Source organism: Phaethon aethereus, assembly GCF_964289735.1.
Source record: "Phaethon aethereus genome assembly, chromosome: 1".
Classification (NCBI taxonomy): domain Eukaryota; kingdom Metazoa; phylum Chordata; class Aves; order Phaethontiformes; family Phaethontidae; genus Phaethon; species Phaethon aethereus.
The window spans coordinates 180,388,855-180,416,176 of record NC_138575.1 but is presented as its reverse complement, the minus strand read 5'-3'; the positions used below and the strand labels follow the sequence as shown (position 1 = coordinate 180,416,176).

The 27,322-nt window shown below is 36.6% G+C and overlaps 1 protein-coding gene across 2 annotated transcripts in view; it reads right to left on the bottom strand.

Annotated features, from left to right (window-relative positions):
* Positions 1 to 636: 636 nt before the first annotated feature.
* The window catches only part of PCDH9 (protocadherin 9), a gene marked incomplete at both ends in the record, with an annotated part of 703,533 nt that continues 676,847 nt past the window's right edge, over positions 637 to 27,322 (bottom strand). For both annotated transcript variants that reach the window (XM_082011199.1, XM_082011200.1), the window contains one exon: positions 637 to 1,010. In XM_082011199.1, coding sequence (XP_081867325.1) covers positions 637 to 1,010 — 374 coding nt within the window. The remainder of the gene's footprint in view (positions 1,011 to 27,322) is intronic.

The following is a 27,322-nucleotide window of genomic DNA, read 5'->3' as shown; positions in this document are numbered from 1 at the left end:
GCAAATGAAAGAAAGTAAAAAGCAACTGTGAAACACAGAAATATGCTACAGTATCTTTTCAAGTGAACGTTATAAGTACACAAAAATTGTAAGTAACAATTGTTTCTATTTACAAGTATTTGAACACTGATTGACTTGTAAGTGTCCACTAACATTGTTAATAGCACAATAGGATTAATGTTTACAGTTTCAGTTGTTTTGTTTGCAATGTGATCTCAAGTATAAGGGTCCCAGCATAGATCAATGACAACAAAAGCACAATTTTCTAACTGGATATGCTTTTCAATCATTGCAATCCACTGAACTTTCTCACTTTCTCACTCTCCAAATGCATCTTCTGTTGTTCATAGCAGCAGTCCAGGGTCAAAAAACAAACAAACAAAAAAAGAGTATTTGCAAACTGGAGAGATCTCTGTGGATTTTAATCATGTCTATTTAATAAAACCACACAACTAGTAGAAACAATCTTTCATGTTGCAGGACATCATACCTTCCACAGTGCTAACATAAAGATATGCATATCTCTGCTAGGTGAAGCATAGTTCTAGAGGTCTACCCAGTACATAAAGCTCTGACACACACACTGTATTAGCAAGTCTAAGTAGGCTAAAGTCATTGGTCCAAAGTAACCATTTCTTATAGCTGGTGCTCCTTTGGACTCTCAACAGCTCCTGATGCCTGTTTATAAGACTTCAAGTTGGCCAGAGGAATGTCAGTCATGTGGTTGCCAGTGTTGAAATGGCCCTCACTGGAACCATACTGCTTTCGGTCACTGAACTGGTTTCTGTTGCTATCTTCTTTCCAGGTCCTGGTCAATGTGTGTCCATTAACTAGTTTGTCCTTCTTAACCCATTCTTTCTGAGGTGCAAAGGTGGAGAGAGGAGACTTTGGCTGTTGGTATGGGCCCAAGCTGGGAGGCATCCAACAGTTGTCTGAGTGACCCAAAACCAGGCATTCTTGAGTACACATCTCTGTAGCTTCAGCTAATCCTCGTGGTCCAAGAGGCCCATCTGTAGAAGAAAAACAAATAGAAAGAAGAAAGAGGGAGAAAGGGAAAAAAAGACATCATTTTAGATCGTGATATTTGGCACTAAGTATAAACATATACCTCATGAGAAAATTAACAATGACTCTGCAACAAAATATTGTGCTAGTAAACCCAAGATACATTTTCATTCTCTTAGAGGGTAGTCACTTTATAGGTCATATGCTCTCTGTATATGCTACCTATGTAGTTTTCAAAAGTGGAAATACACTTCAATTAGCCCTGAGTTATCAGTCTCAGATCCTACTATGAATAAATATAACTCCTTTTTTCAGTCACACTAAGAAAATAGAACTAGGCAGGTGAAAATGTGAGAGGAAGTAAACATACCCTTGCAGATTCTGAGCGAGAATTAATGCTGCAGTTTGGATGTATGCTCTCCTGCTTTCAAGTCATTTTACTGTTGCAGAGCCTTGGTGAATTAACAAACAGCTTACCACAAACAGAGAAACATTTATACTATCAAAAATGAGCTTGCCCGAAAGAATGCACTGTATGCGATATTATTCTAATGTCTACTATTTTACAAACTTGGGCTGGTGTGTAGTTCTAGACATCTACCCAATGCATAAAACTGATGTACACTCCCAAGAATTAAGAGGGAAGTTAAACTTTGCCAGAAGTCATTAAACACTTCAAAAAATTGCAACAGGAAAGGGAATAAAATCTGTAATTCTTCTGACCATTAAACACATCTCAGATAGCTGCTATGCAACCATAAAAATCAAAGGGTAAATAAAAAAAAAAGAAGGCTCATGTAAATCTTGCACTTGATAAAGAACTGTTCTCACAATTCTTTGTAAGTCAGGAAAATGAGACCACAAGAGATAGAAATGAAGTCTACTGAAGTGCTATGCATATTAAATTTCTATATAATTTTTTACAGACTACTGAGGATGCAGCTGGCCAGCTGCAGGCATCTTCCAGTCAGGCAGACAGGTCACCTATGTCTTCAGCAGCACTAAATTCCTCTCAGTCTTACTGTATTTCTAAACAGCTGAATTTTCCCATCTGATCAGACTGGATATATGAGGAAGTGCAAGCTAGAAAAAAGGCAGAGAATAAATGTGTCTTTGTCAGATATTTCTCAATATCTGAGATATGCTTTGTCATGATACTGTGCTAACTGTATTGTAATTTTGAGCAAGAATTTTGAGATGCCTTTTCTTGACTTCAGAGTAAATCAACTGGTTAGTGCGTAGACCTTTGAAGAATTAAGGAGACATTTTTCCTAGATTAAAGAGTCCAGTGACAGGAAGGAAATTATAGATTGATTTTTGAGAAAGAACCTTAGCAGGTAGGCATGAATAGTGAAGTCATGAAGCATCTTAAAAAGCAGTGCTAATCAGAAGAAAAATGTCAGTAGTGTGTCAGCGAAAAAGTGTATCTTTATAATAATATAGTTGCAACTCAAAATGATAAGTGAGGACACACTAACAAAGATTTCTGTGTTACAACACCAAAGAACATTTCATTCTCTTGTGCTCCATGCATACACAATAAATTACCCTTAGTAACATATCTTTTTCTGAATACTGAAATTATACTAATTAATTTTATGGAAATTGCTATTCCTTCCTGGTTGATTTTTTTTTTTTTTTAAATGACACATAACAATTATGGTAGTAAATTCCACAGATTATCAACCCACTGCTTTTACACACACATATAGAAAATGCAAGCAGGTATATTTCTACATGTTACAATGTAATTAGTTAATCTTCTTATCTTTGAGTAGCTCCTCTTTTTGAATATCTGGAGAATATACAGTATGCTGTCCTTGTGACAGAATATAATAAACCATAATAAAAGTTGTTTCTACATTCCCCATATAAGAAGATGTTCTATTACTGTTAACTAGGACATGAAAATGTATAGAATAAATGACACTTTCCATTTAGATCAATACAAGATGAAATAATTAAGCCAGAACCATTAGGAAAAAAAGAAAAAACAAGTGTGAAGTAGGAGCTTAGCAGAGATTTCAATGAGACCTAAGAACATTGATTCTAAAACGAGAACTGTGATAATTCCCTGGAAGAGAGAGATTATATTTTCTATAAAGCTCTTTGAATCCTCCAGTATGAAGTTATAATCAAAGTGAGGCAGGTACTTATTACAAAAACCAAGCAATACTAAGTAAAGGAAGTACTCATGGTGTATTGCTAACACTTCCAAAGGTTAATATATAGGTTAAAAGTTGTTGGTTTTGTTTTTGGGGTTTTTTTTCTGACAACAGAAATTTAATTTTATTTAGGTTTTTTCCCATTTTCAGAGTGAAATGTGGCAGAACAATTTTCAACTTGCTTACTCTCACAGTACAATACTATCTTCCTGACCAAGGAGGAAAGGTTTGGCAGGGATTAAAAGTTTCAAAACACAAAGAAAACCTTTCACCACAGAATTACCCATTCCAAGAAATACAGTGCATGCACTCTATGCCTTCTAATCTACAGTGAAATAAGAGGTTAACATGAGAGCCTTCAGTACTACAGTACTAACTGTTTAGTTAAAAACATTTCAAAATATATTTATTTTCATTTAAAAATTAAATGAGTAACAAACTAGCTTTATTTACGACTAAATACGCATGTGGTCTTATAAGTTACATGTCAAACTCTTTTGAAAATTTACTTCATGTGTTTTGCTTTCTTTAGTTAAAGTTCTAGGCAGTTAGTGCTGTTAAACTCAGAATGGATATTAAACATCCCTTGCTTCAGCCATCTTTAAGTTGATAAACTTTCGGGAGAGCACTGGAACATTTAGATATCTGTTACTGTGAGCAGCAGACAGGAATGGGTAACAATACTGAGATGATGGCCTGTTCAGAAGGAGCAGCTCTTCGGGTTTTTTTGATTTAACAAGATACTACTGCCCCACTTAGACTTCAAAAAATAATTTTTGTGTACAAGTCCTGCTCCAGTCAGCCTTCCCCATGCAGAGCTTTCAGCCAAAGGAAAGATCATGGCAGCCTCTGTAGAATGCCAATTAAAATTTTTGTATGGATGTAAGACAGTTGTAGACAGAGTGAGGTCCTGTCCTTTTAGGAAAGGACTGGAAATCCCATGGGAACACCTGTAGGATACTTCTTTTAACTTTATAACTGTTCAAATAGCTGTGATGTACGGTGTAAGTCTGCACACACCTCTACGTATGCCTGTATGAAAACTTATGAATAAAATGCATGTCCAGAACTGAGAACAGGTTCAGATGCCTACTCACGTGAGTATGCATATTTTCCAGTACTCTGACTCATGCTTTCCAATCTGTAAAATACAGGCAATATTTACTTGCCGTATTAAAATATTGTGAGGTTTACATTTATAACATGCCTTGCAAGACTTCATCTAATATATAATTAATAATTATTATTTAAAAAATTTTTGGTTTAAGCTCTCACAAGAGAAAGAGGAATCCACAAAGTATTTTTTTTAGAAATGGATATTGTTAAAATAATATATTTTACTCTTGAGCTACTTCAAGCTTACTTGTAGTAAGCTTACATAATAATGCTTACTGCTACAGGAAAAAGGCAGCTTCATTCACAATGTGTGTGGTGCTCTTACACCTGATGTCCAGTTAAGGCCCTTAGATACAAGTATAATATCTTTGTAAATGCTATTGCTAATAATGGTGATGATCATTATTAGGGGACTCTATAAACATCCTATTGCAAGACAAAGGATAAAGATGAAAAACAGATTTAGGAAAAAAAGACCTCACCTTCAAAAAAGACAGTCTTTCAACAATATGGGCTTTTTTTTTCAGCTTCTGTTTTGTGTAATTATGTTCTCAAGTATAGACAGTTTATGCTTTTCAAAGATTCCTTATTATTCAGGTCGCTATTCAGCAGCATAAAGTGAAATGATCATGAGCAGTATGATGGGAGAGAGATCTTCTGGGGGTACCTTGCACTGAAGAGTTGGCTGTTTTGTATTGAGAAAGCATAATGTTGCCTTAATGGTAATTATCTTTCTCCTCCACCGCTGCTGAACAATAGCTTTTCACCCAATTTTCTAAAGTTGTTTCATTACCACATACAATGACACCACTTAAAAACCTGTTCCTGCTGCTTTAATTTTATAATTGCATTAATTTGTTTCCTTTCTCTTCATAAAAATGTCAGTGAAATTTCTGTATCAAGTTTTTCCACGCTGAAGTACTTTATTGATATGTGGTGGGTTTTTTCAAAGTATTTGTTCTCTGAACAATCCGTAATACATGAGGCTGGTTATCAGTCTTGGCTGCTTGAATATATAATGACACAAGTGCTGATAAACCTGTACAAGCCATCTGTCTCTGGAGTTAAATGTTTTGAAAGCAAACACAAAAGTGCATAACAAACACTCCCTTAAATTGTCTTTGTAAATATTTATATCAGATCTTACCCAAAAATGCTTTCTTGTTGTTATTTTATTCTGTTAATAGCTGTCAAGCAGATGCATGACTTGCCTACTGAAAAGCAGACAGGTGTAAGGAGGAAGATAATGTACGCCACTCGAGAGCTGGTCATACCCTAATGCTGGAATTTCTGTGTGGTCTTTTATCTCTTTTTATTATACCCAGAAGCTAAACTGCTATTTCACTGATTAACTTACTGCTGCAATTAACAACTAGCTGGTGTGTTGACCAGCTGTTTTTCAATCCGCTTCTTTAAAACTCTCTTACTTAAAGCCAGAAAATTCATTCTTCAATTCTGAAAGAGTCGAGACCACAAGTTAAGTTCCACTCAGTGAGATTTTCAGTCTCAAAAAAATGAATGGGTACTCTTTGCCTGAGGGCACTGGCGCTAAGTGTAGTGGATTTAAATGTGGTCACAGCTGTGTTTCAGACATATTTATTTAACTTTTCATATTGCTTCTTAAAAAGGAAAAAGAAAAGAAAATGACAGCAACAACGTTTTCAGCTCTATTTAACCTCAAATATAGATTTTTAAGCTTTCATGGGCTACTTTACTAAATGACCTTTTCTGAGACCACATGTTTTTACAGCCTTCCCCACATATATTGGAATTGAAATGACATTATTACATTTCACAGAGGTTTTTCAACTACTATGTATGATAAATATAAAAACTGGAAAGCAGTTTATAATCAAAAGGATTATTTTGACTTTTTTTCTCTTAAATATCAGCCAAATAAATGAGACAGTTGTTTATTTCTAGTCTGTTAAAAACAAAAACAAAAACAAACAATCTAAGACTACAAAACTACATACATGCTGTGCTTGATGTGTTTTCTTGTAACTAACAGCAAGATTCTTCAGTGACTCCTAAAAATATGTTTTTAGTGGCTTATTGCATGGTCATTCCACTTGGCAGAGTCAGTACTGATGGAATCACATTCTGTTCCCAAATCACCTTGTTCCAAGGTCCCTGGATTCCCACCATTGCTGCTACCAGTGTTGGCAGACTTATCACCACCACCTTGTAACCTGCTGCTTCTCTCTTCCCTTCCTGGAGTTGCATCCTCTGTACTCAGGTACAGATCAAGAAACCCCTGCTAGTTCCTCTTCCCTGTCTTGGCCCAAGCTTCTTTTTCATCACTACTGAACTAAATAATACTTTAAGGTTAACTTATACCTGCATTACTTAACAGATATAAGCTGCCGGAATACCTAACTGGCACAATAACGGCAGGGGGCGGGGGGGAGTAAGTGGGCAGCAGGTAAGTGTATGTGCAAGGTACTACCCAGGATACAGAAATGCTGCAATTAAAGTATTTTCTGAAAAGTCAGGAAAGCCTAGCAGAATAAGATTTTCTACAAAATTCTGTAATGTACTTAAGAGATCCAGATGGGCTCCACAGAAATATAGGTGTCTAAGATCCAAACTATGACTTTGTAACCAAGGTGGTAGGGAATTAAAATAAAATAGGGTTAGACAATAGGTTTGTGAATTTGTAGCAAGTTGTAACTATAAGAACATTATGCACCAGCAATGCTGCTCGAGAACCCACCTAACCCTTCCCATCTTGATTTAATTATCAAGGAGTTAAGTGTAACATTGTGATCATGGTATTATGTTTTGTTCTAATAACAAGTAGTCAGAAAGAAGGAACACCTTGGTCAGTTCTACGGTCTGGTGGGTAGGTAATTATTCATTCTATAGTCTTGTCTTAAAACAAAGGACTGTGGGGTGAATGATTGCATATTGGACCGATAGCACGTGAAGATCTATTTAGTGTTGCCAAGCTTAAGTGAACTTTGTAGGAAAGGTAATTCCGGCAGGGGGAGATCGCGACCACCGACTCAGAGACCACCCACTCAAGAAACCCTCCGACTCAAAAGATTAAGGAAATAAAATCCCAAGAAATTATAGTGAGCATGTGTGGTCATTAGCATGGTAGGCGAGGAATACTTAACCAATCATTGTATGGACACTTGATGAATATGTATTAATCTTGCCTATAAATGTTTGATTTTTGAACTGATCGAGGGAACACGATTTAGGAGGAGCTATCCCCCGTGTTCCCGGCACTGTGAATAAAGAATGCCTGCCTTTTAACACTACATTGGTGTTACGAGGTTTATTCCTGATTTCGGTGACAACTTCAAAAATCATGCATGACTTCTTTGACTTCATGGGCGGATAAATTTTGAAATGCAAGAGTATTCAACTAATTGGAATTCTGCTTCTACATAGAATTGCTTTAGTTTTCTGATGACTGGGATTGCTTCATGCCTAAGTCGTTCCACAGTTAAGAAAGTAAGTGTTCCCTTCCCTTCATATCTTGAAAATCTAAATATGTTTGGCATTTTAGGAGTACATAACATGCCAACAGGTTGTAGCTTTGAACAATACAGCAATGCAGTATACTGTTTTTTTCCCCCCTCCAGTTTATACCCATATGCTGATTACAGAAAGTGCACCTGCCTTTTGTTTCAAACATTATGCAGAGGCCACTTGTGGTTTGAACATTTATGGAAAGCTTAACTCCAGTTCCCTTTTCTTCCTGATGGAATCTGTTTTCTCTCTCCTATAGATGTGCAAGAATCAACAAATCAACCTCAACCTTGGTAACAAGACCTCTTCTGATAAATGAGAAACCATTCTGTAATCCCTCCTGCAGAGACGGAGACTATACTATGTTTTCTTACACACCTAGGGAATGCTGAAATTCCTCATTTACTGTAGAAGAGATGTCTGTTAACACCATGATCACTATTAGACCGTATTCTGTATTTCTTGACTTAAATTCTTTTCACCTATAGCTGCTTCAGTGCAAAAGCTACAATGAAAGGGAGTGTTACTTAGATTGTTTGGTGCTCCTTTTTTTCTGTTATCCTTACTAGAAATTTAATACCATTACCATTTACAAGTTACACCTCCATCAGTAATGGCTCCATTGTCGATACGTTATTTATCTGACCTGAATTTTTGTGTCCATTTTCAGTTACTTTTTCTGCATTAGAATACATCTATAGAAATATGTATGCATTCCCATGTGTGCATGTTCAGGGAATAGTTATGCACCACAGAGTCTACACTTCGAAGCACTGGCAGTCCAGATAAATTTTTAGTTCCTTGCATTTTCTAAGGCAAGGCACCTTCCAAGAGTTGACACCATCCAAGAAATGGAATTCATTTTACAATGTTTTTAGGAATAAAACCTTTGGTTTTTTAGACCTGCTTGCATACACATTTCTTGGAAGTAATTTTGCAACCTGTTTCTGCAGATAGGAAGGAATAGGCTGCTTTATGTACTGTCCAGCTAGATGCAGAACAGGTGCTTCAAGACTAAGTTTGCATGCTGCTCTGCCTAAGCAAATACACTTAGAGAAAGCATATAAAGAATTTCAGCAGTGCTTAGTAGTTTGAAGTTGTTAATAATCCCATGAAGTTTCCTAAACCAGCTTGTTTGGAAAATGAACGTTCAGGCAAACCACATTTACATCTCTCTGCCCCTGCCACCTGAACACACCCTTGAAATTAGTTCAGCTGTCTGTTATTACATTTCTGGTTTAGTTCTGGGTTTTTTGTAACAGAAATTATTTAATACTGAATCTCAGAATAAGAAATACATTTTTATAGCTTAGTGGCAGTTCCTTTTGGTTGCTTGAAAAATCAGAGAGATTTAACCAAATTCTAGCCCTCGGTTGTCCGTAGAAGATAGCAAGCAACCCATTTTGTAATCTCTACTAATACAGTTTATGTGATTGCTGAGCTTGTGAGATACTAGGGGTCAAGTTTGCTTAGTCTTTGTGAGTAGATACATGAATTGACTAATGTTAGACTTGCAATCATTCTGCAGGCAAGTTACAATACTCTTTGAAATCACAAAGGAATGGTCCATGCAATCAAGGGTGTAGGAAGATGCCACAGGAGGCATTCCAAAACAGTTGTGGTCTGGAGGTGTGCTGAGCTGTCCAGTGAACAGCTCAAACCTGGATGACTCAGTGCTCTTCACTGGTCATAAAAATCCAGCTCTGTTACTTATCGTGCATTGCACATTGCATATGTTCAGATCTCAATGCCACTTTTTTTTCAGATTTTAACTGCATGAAACTTCATACCTTGTATCAAAAAAGTAGGTTCACTAGATAATCTAGTGGTCCTTTGTGGTCTTAAAAAATCTTTGTATCAGCAAATATTAACATAAAACTGTATCCTCTATAAACTTTCACTGACAAATCTAGCCAATTGTAGCATACCCTTTGGAAATACAGAAGATACAAAATAATATCTGGGATTGTTAATCTGGTTTAATGCATTCTGTTATTAAAACAAACAAACAAACAAACAAACAAAACCCCACAAAGAACTGCAATTTATATTCTCAGTTTAAGTGTCACATTGCGGATGCAGACAGTTACCTTCCAGAGAGAGCAGGAGAAAAGAAATGCAAACAGGATTTGCCAAAAAAACCTTCTGTTAACAAATAAATAAAGATTAAATGTTTTACACATCTCTCATACAGATTTCATTCTCTGGTCACAAATGAAAAGTCAACATTTGCAAATGGAGATAGTCCAAATACAATAATACGTGGGCAGCCAGAACAGCAGATTCTCTCCCTGAGAGGATATTGTTATTTAGACAGACTTTATGGCACACAAAGAGCAGACAGCATATCTTTATAAATATGCACCCATCTTCAGCATGGCATGGAACTCATCCATCTTCTCATCCACTGAAGCTACTGCTATGAAGAATGCCGTCTTATCTAATCTTATTTCCTCAAAATTAGCATTTTTTCCTGCCATACATTTAATTTTAGTAGGACAATCTAACAAATCAAAATTCCATAGAGAATTCAGATGAACCTTTTAAATTTGATTGAATCACTTAATGAGACTAAAGCACAGTCAGTGTTCAAGGATTTGGAATAATATTCATTTTTAGCATAAATCTTTTTTCATTAAGTAGTAACTCTCCATTTTGCTACCTAAAAAAGTCTTTAATCCCAAAAGGTGATGATGAATGGAGATAATAAAATATTTATAAACCATCCCATGATCACAATAATTTATTACATTTTTTCCCTCTCACCTAAATATTTATGGTACTTGATAAAAATATTTTGTTGAATTGGCTTACAGACAACCTGTTCAGACAGCACCACTTTTGGCCTCATCAGATTTTCTTATCTATTAATATGCCCCAAACATGAACCTGCTGTCAGTCAAAAACAACTTAAGTCTCAATTTGGAAGATTCTGTCAACTGTTTATCATAAAATCAAATTTTGTTGAGTAATTTCTACAAATTGTATGTGAGAAAAGGTAGGATTCAATGTGAAAAAAAGCTATTATTCAAAATGAGAAAGACTGGCAGAATGCTGTGAAACTGAGCTGAACAATATTTATTTCAGCACTATACAGCTTCGTAAACTTTTTATGCAGCTGCTATGTGCCTGACCATTAACTCATGTACAGCAGAAAAATAAAACCAGTCAACTTGAATTTCATTTGATTTTTATGATTTCTAAATGAAGTCTAAATTAAAGAGTGTTTTTTCCTGATCACTCTCTAACTTATGGTAAAAGCTTGACCTTCTGACTTGTGAAAAATACAGATCATGCCTTGAGGGTGGGCATGATACCTTGTGATTTTATTGAAGTAAGGACATTGGCTTTACTAATCCATAACTGAATAAAAGCACAATTCCTCGTCATATACTTATATATGATGAACTGTGCTATATGTACACATAGATATAGAATTGTTTTATTTGTATATCTATCACATACATTTTCTATATTTTTACTTTTATATATATTTTAATACACATATTCTATCTATCCACATCCTTTATCTTCATTTAACAACAGAATGGAATGAATAGAGCGATGCTTATTGAAATGAACAGAATCACTCACAAAACAAGCAATTTAATTGCTGTGCTAAAGTCGGGTATGCAGTCATCCTAAACTCCTTCTGTTATCAATGGAAAGAGAAGCATTTGCACAAAGTCCTCTCTGAAGACCTGACTCACTTTCTGGAGGTGTGAGTTTCTGTTCATACATAAAAAGGGTACCCATGGATGGCAATTACATCTAGCTCTATGTATTTAAAATAGTACAGATATTTGTTGCCATTCCAGAAGATGTTAGGTTAATCCACTCTGATCTCCTGAAAATGCACTTGAATTAAGTTTTTCCGTTATAAGCAAAATGGCTCCAGCAGGCAGTGAACAAACCAGCAGACATTTACACTACCCAAAGTACCAAAACAGCAGTGTATCTCAAGCATACTCAGGAAGAAAGTTTCTGTGAAACCTGGAAGAGACTTACTAGAGAGAGCCTGCTACAGTCAAGATATCTTTCAGAAAATTAATGCTTCAAAATGATTGTAGTTCTCCACACTTTGAAATAGGTTGAAAACCCTGAAAAGCTGTTATTTATGAGAGAAGACTGTGATTGCTGAGGTTTCCTGAAGTCTTGAAAGTAGGACAGATCATACAATTAAAAGCCTGGAAAACACCAAACTGTGAAAAAGTAGAAATTACTAAATTTATGGGCCAGATTAAGAAAGGTATCTTTGTAAGTTATTTGCTGCACCACAAATTTATTTGAGTTTTAAATTAGTGAAAAACTTTACGTTCAGACATGCATATAGTTTTATTTACTATCCTTATCTCCAGGATGTTCTCAGCCCATACATAGAGTTAATCATCTATTGAATTTCAGTAGTTTTGCTAGTTTATATTAATCTTCTTTGAGGAGTCATTCAATAATTCTTCCCAAATATCTCCAGTTCTCTCCTAAGCTCCAAGTATTGCAATTTTCCTGTAATCTTGAAATATCACTAATAATAATATTCAGCCATTATTTTAGTTTATATTAGATAGCTTGAGAAAAAGGGTTTCTTTATGCTATTGCAAGAATATTTTTATAGGAGGTATTGTATTCTAATAAAATGTAAATTTTTATTTAAAAGAACACCACATATTTTAAAGTTGAAAAAAAAGTGCTTTTTCAAGCAAGTTCTAGAAATAGTAGTAGTCTGAGTGTCCAACAGAAATGATGAAAAAAATTGGAGAACTACAGAGTCTCAAGGCTTTCTGCTCTTATTATCCACTATAGAAACATTTAAAGAGGAAACCAGGATAGAAACCACAGCAAGAGTGGTCTTATTATCTTCTTACTGAATCACAAATAGAAGCATTCTTCCTTAAAAATAACTTATATAGAAAAGATTATTTTACCGTAAGCATACAACTTCACTGTCCTACAACATTTAGAGACTTCCAGGAATTTGGTCACAGATTTCATATATTTCTTCATTCCTGTAAGTTTCAATTTTTCTTGAATCAAAGAACCACAAGTTTAATGAGGCACTCCTGGCTGGGGTTGTTAGTTTGTTTCTCTCCAAAAGTAACATGCCTGAGATTTAATCTTGTGGAAAAATAGTTCCAAGTTATTAACTCTAGGACCTTGAGCAAATTTTATAACATAAAGCTGCCACCAGGAACAATCAGTGTAGCTTCATTTCAAATTCTATCACTTAGTTGTATTTCTAAACATTCAATCCTAATTCATAGAATCACAGAATAGTTTGGGTTGGAGGGGATCTTTAAAGATCATCTAGTTCAACCCCCCGGCAATGAGCAGGGGCATCTTCAATGAGATCAGCTTGCTGAGAGTCTGGTCCAACCTGACCTTGAATGTTTCCAAGGATCGGGCATCTGCCACCTCTCTGGGAAACCCCTTCCAGTGTTTCATCACCATCATTGTAGGAAATGTCTTCCTTCTATCTAGTCTGAATCTACCCTCTTTTAGTTTAAAACCACTACCCCTTGTCCTATCACAACAGGCCCTGCTAAAAAGCCTGTCCCCATCTTTCTTATAAGATCCCTTGAAGTACTGGAAGGCTGCAATAAGGTCTCCCTGTAACCTTGTCTCCTCCAGGCTAAATAACCCCAACTCTCTCAACCTTTCTTCACAGGAGAGATGTTCCATCCCTCTGATCATTTTGGTGGCCCTCCTCTGGACCTGCTCCAAAAGGTCTATGTCTTTTCTGTGCTGAAGGTTCCAGAGCTGGACTCAGCACTCCAGGTGGCGTCTCATCAGAGTGGAGTAGAGTGGCAGAATCACCTCCCTCAACCTGCTTGCCGTGCTGCTTTGGATGCAGCCCAGGAGATGGTTGGCCTTCTGGGCTGTAAGCACATATTGCCAGCTCGTGTCCAGCTTTTCATCCACTATTGCCCCCTCAAGTCCTTCTCGGCAGGGCTGTTCTCAATCCCTTCATCCCCCAGCCTATATTGATACCAGGAGTTGCCCCGACCCAGGTGCAAGACCCTGCACTTGGCCTTGTTGAACCTCATGAGGTTCACACAGGCCCACTCCTTGAGCTTGTCCTCGTTCCTCTGGATGACATCCCTCAGGCATGTCAACCACACCACTCAGCTTGGTGTCGTGTGCACTCAATCCCACTATGTCATTGATGAAGACATTAAAATGTACTGGTCCCAGTACAGAGCCCTGAGGGACACCACTCATCCCCAGTCTCCGTCTGGACATTGAACCATTGACCATTACCCTCTGGATGCGACCATCCAACCAATACCTCATCCACTCAGCAGTCCACCCATCAAATCCGTCTCTCTCCAATTTAGAGAGAAGGATTTTGTGGGGGACTGTGTCAAAGGCCTTGCTGAAGTCCAGATAGATGACATTCGTAGCTCTTCCCTTGTCTACTGACATGGTCACTCCATCCTAGAAGGTCACTAAGTTGGTGAAGCAGGACTCGGTGAACCCATGCTGGCTGTCTCAAATAATGATTTCTCAAATTGAATTTTTTAAGTATTATTTTCTTTAGCATTAATTTTAATCACTGTACAGCAACAAGTGCCAAAGTAAACATTTTCCCATAATTTTTTTAATAAAAAAGAAGAAAAATCAATTACCTACTTTAAGGAATAGATGAAAAATTGAAAAAAAAAAAAAGAAACACAAAATAAAAAGCTACAAATTTTATATTCCAGAATGCGATTCATCTAAGAGCAAAATGAAAGTGTAGACATATACTACGGTGTTTAAAAATGCAATGGTAGTTAAGAAAGGTAATTAAGACTAATTTTTAACAGAAATATGACATTTATTCTGTAATTAGTTTAATTACAGCTATCTAAACAAACATTACATTTAAGGTTAAATGCATCTTTTTTTATGAAGGCCTATTACTAATGTATGTTTCCTGTCACTTTCATGTTTTCCTATTTTCCTTCAGTACAATTCAGACTGAAATAAAATTTAGCTTAAACTGAATTTGTTGCAAATTTGTGGCAGATGCCTTATTTGTAAGTGCTATTATGTAAATAAGTAGTTTAACTGACTTGAAAAGACTTTTTGAAGTACATTTCTCTTTGCAAGAATTAGGACCTAAGTTTGGGAGCTCGTTCTCCTAACTTGACCTACATGAATCTGAATAACTGAAGTATGTAACAGAAGACAGTGCTTAAATTAAGTGACTAGTAAGCTTGATTATATGGTTGATTTTGTCTTCTATTCTATACAAAAATGTATGCTTGATAAATTTCATGGGACAGAGATGTCAGAGATGCCATTAAACTAATCCAGAGATGAAAGAACCATTTCCTAATTCTGCTTGTATAATGGCATCTCATTTAGTTCATTTTGTAAAATTCAATTCAGTGCCAGTTGAATTGTCAGAACCGCGGGCATATTACACAGAGAATACTAAAAAATGCTTTCCTTCATTATGTCTGAGCCTCACCCATGTTACAGTTCCTTCATTTTCTTTAAAAATTGTGTTCATTTATATAATTTTTTCAGAAGAGATATTTATGTCTCTTAATGAGCTTATATAGTTTACAGTAAAACTCCCATTAAACAAATGTTCCTGATTCAAAACACTTACATTTTATTAAACCGTGCTTGAAAATTAATCTGTGCTGCATTTAGTCATTACATTCAATATACTGAAAATTAATATGGAAGCAGTGTCTGTATACATGATTTTCCGAATAATTTTCGTTAGTCACACAGTCCTATTGTAATCCTTGGCAAGAGCTATACCTCCAGGCTTTCAAATCTTACCTGGAAGACTGATGAAAAAACTCGTCGTGATTCTAAGGAGGAATCAAACCATATTTCAGATGAATAGTGAATCCACATTTAGTGGAGGCGGAAAATGTTCTTTTGTCTTCTTTCTATTTAATGAAAAATCTCTGCAAAGCAGCCTTCCAAACCTCTTACACTTGTTTTTTACTGTATTATATTTATTCATGCAAGAGAAGATAGAAAGTAGGCCACTTTAAGTTGCATCCAAATCTAAGTACACAGTAAAAAGATTATCTGAAATTAGTGCACAAAGTCCATATATGGTAGGTCTCCACTAAAACATTTAGAGGAATATCCTGGATGGCATCTGCAGGTGCCTGAATGTTATTAAGCAAAAAAAAAATTAACAAATATTATTGATTTTTAAATGGATTAAAATGGATTAAGAAAGATACTGAAGGAAGAATTGTTATTATGAGCACAGATCACGAACTCTCACACATGTAACAGGCTCTTTACATCCTCCTTTATGATTGTACACAGCTTGGCTTCTCATATAATAAAAAAAAATCATTGGAAATTTGGGAAATTTGGTTAATGTATAAAGCAATTTTTGGGCAGGAACATACTACAAAAAACTGTTGTTTTGCTTTCTTCAAACCATTGGTTTTGTATAATACTAAAAGATAAGATTTAAGACCTACTTATCTCCTTAGAATTATATTCCTTGCACCAGCTTTGTGCTTATTGAACTTGTAGAATTGAAAAACTATAAGGCAACTCTGATTAACCACCTGAAGGAAAACAAATATTTTTCTTCTTGGATTAAAAAAAAAGTTGATACACCCAAATATGAAAAGTAAATGAAGAATTTCAGTTGACGGATTTATTTCACTCAACATTTCCACTGTTTCACCTCCCTGACAGGAACTGCGGTGCAGATGTTAATTACCATTTATAGAATGCCTTGTCAAAACACCTAACAATTATTGTCCCGTTAATTGCCTTGTCCTTCGTTTGGTTTCAATGACTGATTTGAGCTGAAGAATGCTGAAAAGGATCACTGGCACTTGGTTAGGACACCCAGTCTTTCCCTGCAAACCCCAGCCAGTAATGCATGGCTTTGTGCCAACTATTTAGCTTTAGAAGAGGAACTATTATAAAATTGTAGTTATGAGGGAATTAACAGTCACATTTAAAAAGATTATTACCCTTATACCAGGTGAGTTAATTTATTAAATGGTAACTTCAGAGGCAGCAAGTAATTTAGCAACAATGCCAAACATTTAAGAATATGATGACCTGAGATGCCAGAATATTTTTTTGGTAGCCAGACCAATTTATTTGGTGGTATAACAGAGACAGGCGGCTGTTTCTCCACACATTCGTTGGACACATACCTCTTCTGCTCTGAAATGGTTGGAGTTTTGCTACTGCCTTTGCTGGGTGTGAAACTGGGTCTTTCATCTCTATAGAACACAAATGAATTTTATTAGCACTCCTGATTTAGGAAGGCATGGACTGAAGGAAACAGATCAATTCCCTTGTGAACTATAAGTCATTCCTTTAGCATTTAGTTTTCCTATATACCACGCCAATTCTTCCTTTACAAGTTCTTCAGCTCAAGACTCGACTTTTTCCTACTTGTCTATATATAGTTCTGCTTACTCTCTTTTTGACATGTTTTCAACTCGGGTCTCATCAGTATTCCTGGTTTTTTTTTTCCTCAAAACAACTATTTCCTCCCACCATCTTCTCAGCTGCCTGGATGATAAATCCTTCTCTTACACTGAATTTAGTTACCAGATTTCACTTAAAAATGAGTGAGGGCCTTCTTTTTATACCTCATTTAGGTAAAAAACTTAAGGTTACTTAAATACAGTCATAAGTAAGGCAGGATTCATTCCACCCTAGGGTTTAGCTTTAGAGACAGTCATCTGTACTGATTGTGCAAAGAGAAGGTTTCATCTTGTATATTTGCAGGTTAAAATATGAAGGTGATGAAGTGCTAGAGAGGAGCCGAGTACAGGACTGAGATTCAGATTCAAAATTTAGTTGTTTACAATGTATATATCTACATGGGAAATATAGATACATATGTTTTATAATCTCTCATTTTAATTAACAGAAATCCTGTCAATCCTATTGGGCCAGTCAATACAATATAGTAATTCACCAAAACAAATGTACAGAAGTGAATCTGAACAGCTCTCTATATTATACTGACTGTTTGGACTAGATCTCCATTAATTATAAGGAGAAGTTAAGGCACCTAAATCTTATGTACACACCTTCATTGCAGATAGCTAAATTTAGCATTTGAATCTGGAGCTATGCCCTTGTGGTGGACCAATATGCAGTTTCTGTCTTAAACGTTTCACGGTTCCGAGGAACCCACACCTTTCTTGGTACAACGGCTCAAACATCTCTCGGTACGGCATGGACCCCAGGGAAGAGCAAGTTCCTGCAGAGCACAGATACGGTGCAGGCACAATGACCGGTTCCTGCAGAGCACAGATATGGTGAGAGGAGACACCAAGGCCCGCAGATGTGCCATTGCTTGTCGCATCAGCCTGTTGCATATGCATGAAGTTTCTTGGAATACAGAGATTGTGGGACTCGGACTGTATAAAAATGACACCATCAGAAGCAAAAAGGGGAACCCTCACCACCAAGGAACATCAAGAGGACCAATGGGACGCCCCTGGATCCACGGGCGGTGATATCTTTGCGCGCACTCTCTCTCTCTCTCCCCCCACCCCGACCCCTCTTTGTTGAAGTGCGAAAGACAGGTTGCACGGGACTTATTTGTTTAAGTGGAATTGTTCAGTTAGAGTAGTCGCCTTTGAGTCATTTATGTAACCTCATGCTTTGCATTTTGTATTGTTAAATTGTTAAATTGGTTGGCTGGTGTCGTTTCACCTGAATTCAGTCCAGGGGATTACAAACTTGGTCATTGGTCTCACGGGGAAGGAGATCGTCCTGAACAGCTCCTTTCAGACCGCGACATCTAAATTGGCATCACGGACAGTATCCCCTTGTGAAACTGAGCCAACCAGAAGGGACCACAGCCTTTAGCGTGGCCCCTTCCTTGGGAAATGCCTGACAGGAAAGGACAGAGGATCTTTTTGGAAAGATTCACACTGGGTATGTGAACCCACAGTAGGCCGAATAAACTGAAGGGCTACAAAGCCCTGCCCTCTCTTCCTGGCATGGCTTGGGCTCAGAATAGCTTCGTGGTGGTAGCTATTGCAATTAATTATTTCTTTCTTTCCTTTCTTTTCTCTTTCTCTTGCATTTGTGAACCTGTTGTCAGGCAAATAAAGTTACCTGATGCTTGACTCCATTTTGAACCTTAATTCTGTTCCCGAGAACACGAACAAAACCTCACTCCGGTCTATGACCAGTACACGACAGCCCTACCCTTGGCTTTGCCATAACACTTCATCACTTTAATCTCTTAATGTGCGTGCACAGATTAGGAAAACTTCCTGTACACAATTATTTCTTTAAAACTTGTTGCTATATCAAACTGCTGGCTTTTTACTTATAAAATTAAGCCCGTCAAAGTAATTAATTCCTCCTGAGGTCTGTTACTTGTGAGTGGATTCCATCTGGACAGAACAGAGCCCCCACTCTAGCAAGGCTTTCAGATGGTCTCAAAACACATGCTGAAGACTTTCAGGACAATTTCTCTAGAGAAAATTTTCATTTTTTCTGCATTGTGACACAAAAATAGAATGGAATTTCAAAGAAATACCAGGGACAGCATTCACTTTCACAATGTTGCAGATCTCTGTCACCATAGCAGCATGGATACTTGCAGTATTAAGGGATCAAAGCTGTAGCTGTAGGACAGTGGGCCAGGCCAACAAAGCTGAAAAACAGTCAACAACTGAAAATTCCACTAATGTTAATGGCCTTGTTGAGTGCAAGGTGAGATGACAAACCCCTCAAAAAAGCTTGAAAAGATGGATTACGTCATAAATTATATTTGTTCCCTCATTCCAGAATTAAGTATTAACAGTTTTCCTGATTGAAATGGAAAATGTTCCCTGCTGTGGGGAGAAATATAGCACTGAAAACAGAAAACATCTGGCAAACACCTTGGATATGAAACTTTTTATTAAGTACTGCATCTTTTTTCAGTGTTAATTAATCTATTTCACAGTCTCAGGTAATCACTTTGCAACTTCTCAGTAGCTTGACTTTCAAAAGAACTTTACACTCTGTCAGTTGCTATACCTGTGTTGTCAAAGAACATAGGAATGACATAAACATCTTGGTAATTTATTCACTGCTGGTTTGCATATCCCTTCCACAGTGCTCTTCTTCCAGAAGGCAGTAACACTGAGAAATTCTTTGTTCTATTAGTTATGCATCAACAGTGTAGTATCTGGGTCTATGTTAGTTTACTAAGTAAACCTTCAGGGTCCTATTATTTTACAGCTAAAAGATAGAGGTAGTGAGATCTCCATGATGACAAGGCTGATTAAGTAAGACTGCAACACTTGTCTGCACAAATGTCCACCTCATCATGGCCTGCAGCAGTCACAGCACCAGCTAGAAATACTTGCTTAAACTTCATGCTAACTCTGTTGTATATCACCTAAGGTTCCCTGTCCATACTTGACGTGCTTTTGTCTGATACCTGTGGTTTACTGGGGAGGCATTTACTACAAACACCACAACTGATCAGAAGAAAAATCCAAATTCAACACCAACCAATTTTATAAGTACGCAAAGTATGAGATGAGTGCTACCTGACTGGGATGTCATAAATGTACAGTCAATCTTAGAGGACAGAAAAGTGACACAGGTTACCACAAATCTATGACAATTGAACTGAATAAATTAAACAGAATTAAAAAGGAAAATATAACACCATGAAAAGGGTAGAAGGGTAGATCTGCCACATCAATTTTAAGAATGGTAGATAATGTGAGATTACCATAGAAAATTACTTCATTTTTAGAAACAAAGGAAACTGAATAAATCTCATCTCTCTGGACTTAGTAAAGCATGTGATGAAGTGCCATACAGGAAATTATTTTAGTTTAGCTAGAATATATGTTAATAGAACCTGCAGGTTGATTCAAGAAGTGAATAGGTGCTGAAAGGGGAAGTATGGGGCTGAAGAGAAATTCCACAGAATTCAATATCAGAAATAATCCTGAATAATATTTTCAGTAATGACTTTGGTATAATTATGTGTGAAGGGTTGATACAATCTGCTCCTGACACAAAACAGGGAAGTACCTACTATCAGTAAAGACCAAGTTATCTTATCAAAAGGACTAGAGAAAGGAAAAAAGGCAGGAGCCTTTCTTTTTAGGAAGACTAAGAGATTTGGGCTTGTTTCATTCAGTAGAATGAAACCAGAAAAAGAAAATGGTAAAGAGCAGGGGTAAACAGAGACGTAAAATGACTATAAATTTAGAGATAATGTTGTCATGAGAATAAATCAGAAGACGTGGTGTTTATGATAACAGACTATTGGACCCCTTCTTAACATTTACATTCTTATATTAGTAAAAATTCCACAAGAAAAACAGTAGACATTTTTATTGTGCATATTAGTGGAAGTTTATACACTCACATATAATTTCCTAATGTCTGACTACAGTCATGGTAGCTGATGTACAACAGAAGTTTGTACTGTAATAAAATATTGATACTATAGTCACAATGTACTGTTTTTAATGCAAGATAGATAAAAATATTTCCTTACAGAGAATAAGGAATAAGGCATAAGGGATTCCTTACAGAGAGAATATGCAGTGTTAAGGATAAGAATTCTTAGCAAGAAGGTGGGATTTTTCAGTATGAATGCTGTCCAGCATTCACGTACTTTTGAAAAATCTCATCTTGCAAAAGAAGGTACTAAAAGTAGGAATGATCTGATGGAATACTGGTATTTGTAATTGAAGGATACCTTCAGCTAATTATCTAGATTCTTTAAACAGGTTCTTTTTTAATGTGATTCATCTGAACTCCTTTAGATTTTACTTCATGATGAGGTGAATTGTTCCCTGAAAGTGTCTACTTCTCCCTGCTGACTACTAAATTATCCCAAGTACCTAGATCAGATGTATATGTGGGAACCTTAGCTTCTACAGCTGAAGCAACAGAAGACAGATCTTTCAAAATATCTACTGAATCAAAGACAATGTGTGTGACCTTAGCCGTGTCATTTAGTTTGCTTGTGTCTTTACTGCTCGTCTATAAAATGAGGATAATACACTTTCCATACTTTACAGGGCAATGCAGTGGGCTCTCTAATACCATGCCAATGGATGCCCTGTAAGTATTTAAGCTTTTTCTGGACTGTTAAAAGAGGAAACCAGGAACAGACAGTAAAACTCACAAACCAACTTCATTTCAGCGAGGGCCATTTGACATCTCCCTGAAGCAAAGCTCCATGGAACGATGGGGTTCGTGTAAACCACGCTGTGATTAATCATAACAATAACAGTGATGTTTTTGAAAGAGGGGAAATCCCTGCCTCCTGAATAAGAGAATTCACATAGGATATGTTTTTCTCTTTTGTCACAAGCTGTTCCATTTGTCTCATGATTCAAGTAAACAATTGCTGCAACAACAACAGATTCCTTTGTGTCCATTGCCCACTGATACATGATACATTCTTTTAAATTTTCTTTATCCTCTTTTAAGAAGGCTATCAGGGAAATGTTTGCCAGCATTCAAATCTTTAGTGAAAAATTCATTGCAACACATTTCTAGTGTTATACTGTGACTCTTATGATATATGCTTGTTTCACATATGCAAAGGCTGATTTTGATTTCATTTACACCAATACTAGATAACTTAAGATTAATTACTCCTAATTTACCCTAGAATCACAGTCAGAATCATCCTTCTGTTTCAGCCAGAGCTTAAAAATCTCCAGCAGGGAAGTGCCTTTTTTTTTTTGTAAGGATAAATTGGCATTCATCCAGAATTCCCTGGGAGAAAGTTTTTTTTAACCACATTGATTTAGAGAAACATAGAGGACTTATTTATTTAAAATGAAGGATATAAATATTTTAAAAGCAACAGCAGCCATAAAAAGAAGGCAAGCATTCAAAGCTGCTGCAAATAAAAATTCTCCTCTTAGGTTGTCTAGAGCTAATGGTTGATGATAGAATTTGGAGAGTGCAGAGGAATAGGTACAAAGTACTTGTCAATAATAAGAACAACAGCACTATATTTACAATCCGATGTTTAAAGCCAAAATAGACATTCTTTTCTCTGTTTGATCTCAGGAAAATTTATCTGCAGCTCACAGGCCTGAATTTGAGTCTTCTTATGTCACTCAAAAGGAGTACTGAGATAACTGCGCTAGAGATGACAGGCTAGTAACCCCTCTAGCAAGCAAGACCTGTGCAGGGGGGTGTCATGTTCTCTGTGTCTGGGCTGAAAGCACTCTTCGTACTTAGAAATGCTCTCTTTTGCTCTCCCATAGTGCCCCAAATTCTTTATCAACAGATATCAAAAATTGAAATTCATCTCATAGAAAAAAAATCTCTTCAATTTCCACAGGAACAAAGAATCACAAAACGAATGTAAATATTTTTTTTCTTCTCAAGGCAGAACAGCTCACAGAAGTCATAAACCAGATCCACAGCTATATCAACTGTTATAGCACTACTAAAGTTAGTTGTCACCCCCAGTATCTGTCTCTATAAGAGACACAACATACATTATTTCTAAACAGACAACTGCCAGGACAAGAAACACAAACTGATGACTTAATGAGCTATTGTATTTTAATAGAAAGATTGTCTTTCCGTCAAAGTGTTTACACAGCATTTTACTTATTAGAATAAATTATCACCCTAAATAAAATACAGCAAGTAGAGAAATCTTATTAATTAAAGAGACAGAGAGATTTAGGAGATCAAATTCAAATATCTAGACATGTCAAACCACATTATTCAAACCATATCCTGAAAGATCAAAAACAGAGCTCTGAATCTTGAAAGGTAATAACATTACCAACATAAGGGCATCCAGAACTACCTTACTCCAGTTTGGTAATTCTCTTACCTAAAAGTAAAATTTCCATGAGATCAAACATATTCCTAAAATAGCTAAAATACATGTCTAGAAACATGAATAAATATATAATTATTTTTTTAAAAGAGCTTCCATCAGAAAGACTTTTATAACTATCAGTGCAATGGCAAGCTTTCCCAGTTTAATTTTCAGCAAGCAATCTAAGAGAGTGTCCTAGTAATGACTTCCATTTACAACTGCAAAGATCATTCAAATCTGTATTGGCAAGATCCTAATAACATACAGTTTCTATTTTTGAAATAATTCCTGCGCTATCTGCAGTTTTATCAAGGGACTAAGGAGCTTCTGCTCTTCTCCATTCAACCCATAAGCCTTCGTCTCTTGCTTCCTCTCAGGTACTCTCTCATTCACCACAAAATTTTCAAAACCTGCTTGCCTGTCCTGAAGTTCCTCTTCTGTTGACCTTATCTATCAACCACAAACAAATAACATGAGCAAATAATAATCAGCAAATCCACTCACAAGCCAACACCAGTCAGAACAGGAGCTGTTGCAAGCACAGTGGTGTCCACACATAACTTGCATTGTCAGAGTGTGGCCCTCAGACCAGAAGCCCGTACATGAGTTCCCCGCAGGGGCTCCTCTGCCAGAGCATGGTTTTGACAGGGAGAACTACAGTTACTCTCCTGATGGTGAATTTTCATATGGCTTGCTTTGCTTCTGATTTAGAACTGTTTAAGTTTTGGAAACTGAGTACAAGATGGACAGATGTCTTGAAGACTCTTAAATAAAAGGCTTTTATCTTTAAAAGACTTTTGAGCTGTCAGTGCAGAAGGCAGTTACACCTTCCTTTGTAATGTAAGCACTTTACTATTTCAGCAGCGATTAGGTGCTTGTTCAAGTAGCCAGCGACAAACATTAATGACTTCGTTAATTATTTCCCCTCTCAAGCGTCCTATTCTTGGGTCACTGAGAAAGCAGCAAAGGAAAAAGTGACTTCTGCCCATTCTACACAAGAGATTTTATTGATATTAGCAGTGATACAAGCTTGTAATGACTAGCTTACAGCAGAGTAAAATTAATGGAATATAAGATAAAGGACACAAAAACCCGCACACACAATCCTTAGAAGTTCTGGTAAGGCTACTCTGTGAACATAGTTACAGATCATCTGAGACAAAAGCATTAGAAGTGTCTTTCAGGTCTGATAATGGGGATGCTGTTTCTTAGGCATAGCCACTCTGTAAGCCTATCAGAGCTCCCTCTGTGTTCATTCCCAAACCCTAGACATATAGACCCGTCTTCCTTAATAATTCCATTGTATATTTTTACAGAATGATTACTTAGAATCTGATTCTGATTTACAGAGAATTTACTGAACACATCACTTTCAAAACTCTGGACAAAATATTACAATAAAAACGAACAGGTGAACAACAAAACATACATCCTTAAATGCTCTACTAGCCTACCAATATCTATTAGTCTTTTTTTTTTTTAAACATAGAAATAACTGAAATCTTTTACTCCCAGTGAATGAAACAAAAGATGGATCCTGGTGTATTTTTAAATTACCTTTCTTTAGGTAATCAGGAAGGGTTTAACACACAGTAAGTACAATAAGAAAGACCTCTGAAAGTGTCGAATGTATGTAGAGGAAGATAAAGGCCAGCTTAAGTTCTTGGCATTTTAAAGAAGGCAATCAAGAAACTCTTTGAAATTTTGTTGGGTTTTTTTAAAATATTGAACACTATTGTGCTAAATATACTGGGATAGTGCAAGTCTTACTTTTTATCAACAGGCTTTATTTCTGTATAAGTAGTATCTTAACTAGAAATATTGTATGACTTTATCAAAAGAATGGGTATGATTATGGGTATTCTCGGTACAATCCAAATGCATGAACAGAAACAGTATCTGAAAATATAACTCTAAGGAAGACAAAAAATGTTTTATTAGGCTAAGTTCCAGACCATAGTCCTAGATAAGCTATTGGGAGATTAAAAACCCAACATATTATTTTCAAATCAGCAAATACAAAGGGTTCAAAACAATCCAGCACACTCTTCAGAGTATATATTTTATGTATGATTAATATAAAAAAAAATCAGATCATAATTAAATGTGTAAAAATGTGCCAAATATGTCACTCAAATCATTCATTAATGGTAAGCTGATTAACACAACATATTTTATTTCAGAATGAAATTCAAAGCCTGTTATGGCAAAACAATTTAGGTTTACAGGATTGTGTTGAGCACTGTTCTGCTTGACCATGCTAATGTAGCTGGTTTTATTTCAGATGCACTGGGGAGGGAAGCATGAAATCATTAGTAATTATATAAATATTAAGGCTACACAACTGGCTCTATTACTGTTTTCAAATGGTAGCATCTGCAAATTCAGCCTGTAATAAACACTAATGCATCTAGAGACGAGAGTGCTGACACATGAATGGGATGCTTTGTCAGACTTGCATAAAAATGTAGATGAACTGCAGGGAAAGAAAACCAAAGAATTCAAAGGGTTTCTTGATTGCCGCCTTCAAAATGCCAAGAACTTAAGCTGGCCTTTCTTATCTTCCTCTACATGCATGTGACACTTTAGGAGGTCTTTCTTATTGTACTATAATTCAGTAATTGTTCCAGCTCTGTGCACCATGCCTTCCTTCCAAAGGGCAGCATGAGATATATAATTCTGGTAATGAACAGCTGCATAATTTAAGGGTCGAACTAGCAGGGCGCTGTTCCTTATTTGTGCTTTCTTAGCAATCGCCAAGATATTCCAAGCTTATTTAGGAATACAATCCTTTGTCTGCCTTATTTCTCATAGATGATATATGTTGAGACTTGGTCATGTTCCAGAAAGCAGATTTTATCAGCTGAAGTGCCAGAGCAAGCTTTCCTCTCATTTTGCTTCAAAGGGCAGCAGTACAGAACTATAATAGGGTAATTTTTTTCCCCAGCCATGAACATTCTCTGTGCTATCATGCAGGCTTGTTCAAAACCTGTGTTATCCCCCTTCAAAGCATGATAGACTTAATCACAGAGCTATCAAAGGCATTTCCACACAACATTTCTCTCACCAAGGCTAATCTTCCAAATGTTAAAAAGGTCCAGGCAGCTAGGTCCTTCAAGATGAAAGCTGCATGCTGATTAATCAGCTGCTTTTTTATTCTGTTCTGGCAAGTGTTCCCTATTTGTAAATAAAAGATTTACCCTGAATTTCCTGTAAACTAAGGAGCATAAGGCAGTTTTGGACTAGACTCATAAAGCAACAAAGCCTTCTGCTGTTACATCCACAGGGGTAGGTTGTTTGTGCTATCACAAATATACTTTCAGGTGTCCTGGAGAGAATGAGCTGTTCTAACACAAACATCATTCCAACATAAGAAAATTACGTGGCAAGCTCAAAGTTGCCTGCTTATTAATTACATTCTTTGGCTTCCAGCAGCACTCTAATTGTTGCTTGCTTGAGGAGACCTGTCTGTAATTTGTGTCATTACAGTTCAGGTTGGTTTATGATGTGTGGCACAATGTAACACAAGTTCCTCACAGAAACACTCTCATATTAAAGACAAATACGTTTATTTAAGTTGCTGAGTGCTGGCTCTCTATTCAGATGGTAAATAGATAGTGTGAAAGAGATGTGACAGATCCAAGAAGACCAGAAATTGTCTGTGAACTGGCAGCCACTGTGGTTCACTGACAGCCCAAATTACTTTCAGGCAGTTTGGCACATCTCCATTTGTCACACTTAAAAACTTGAGCCAAAGAAATCCAATTAATACAGA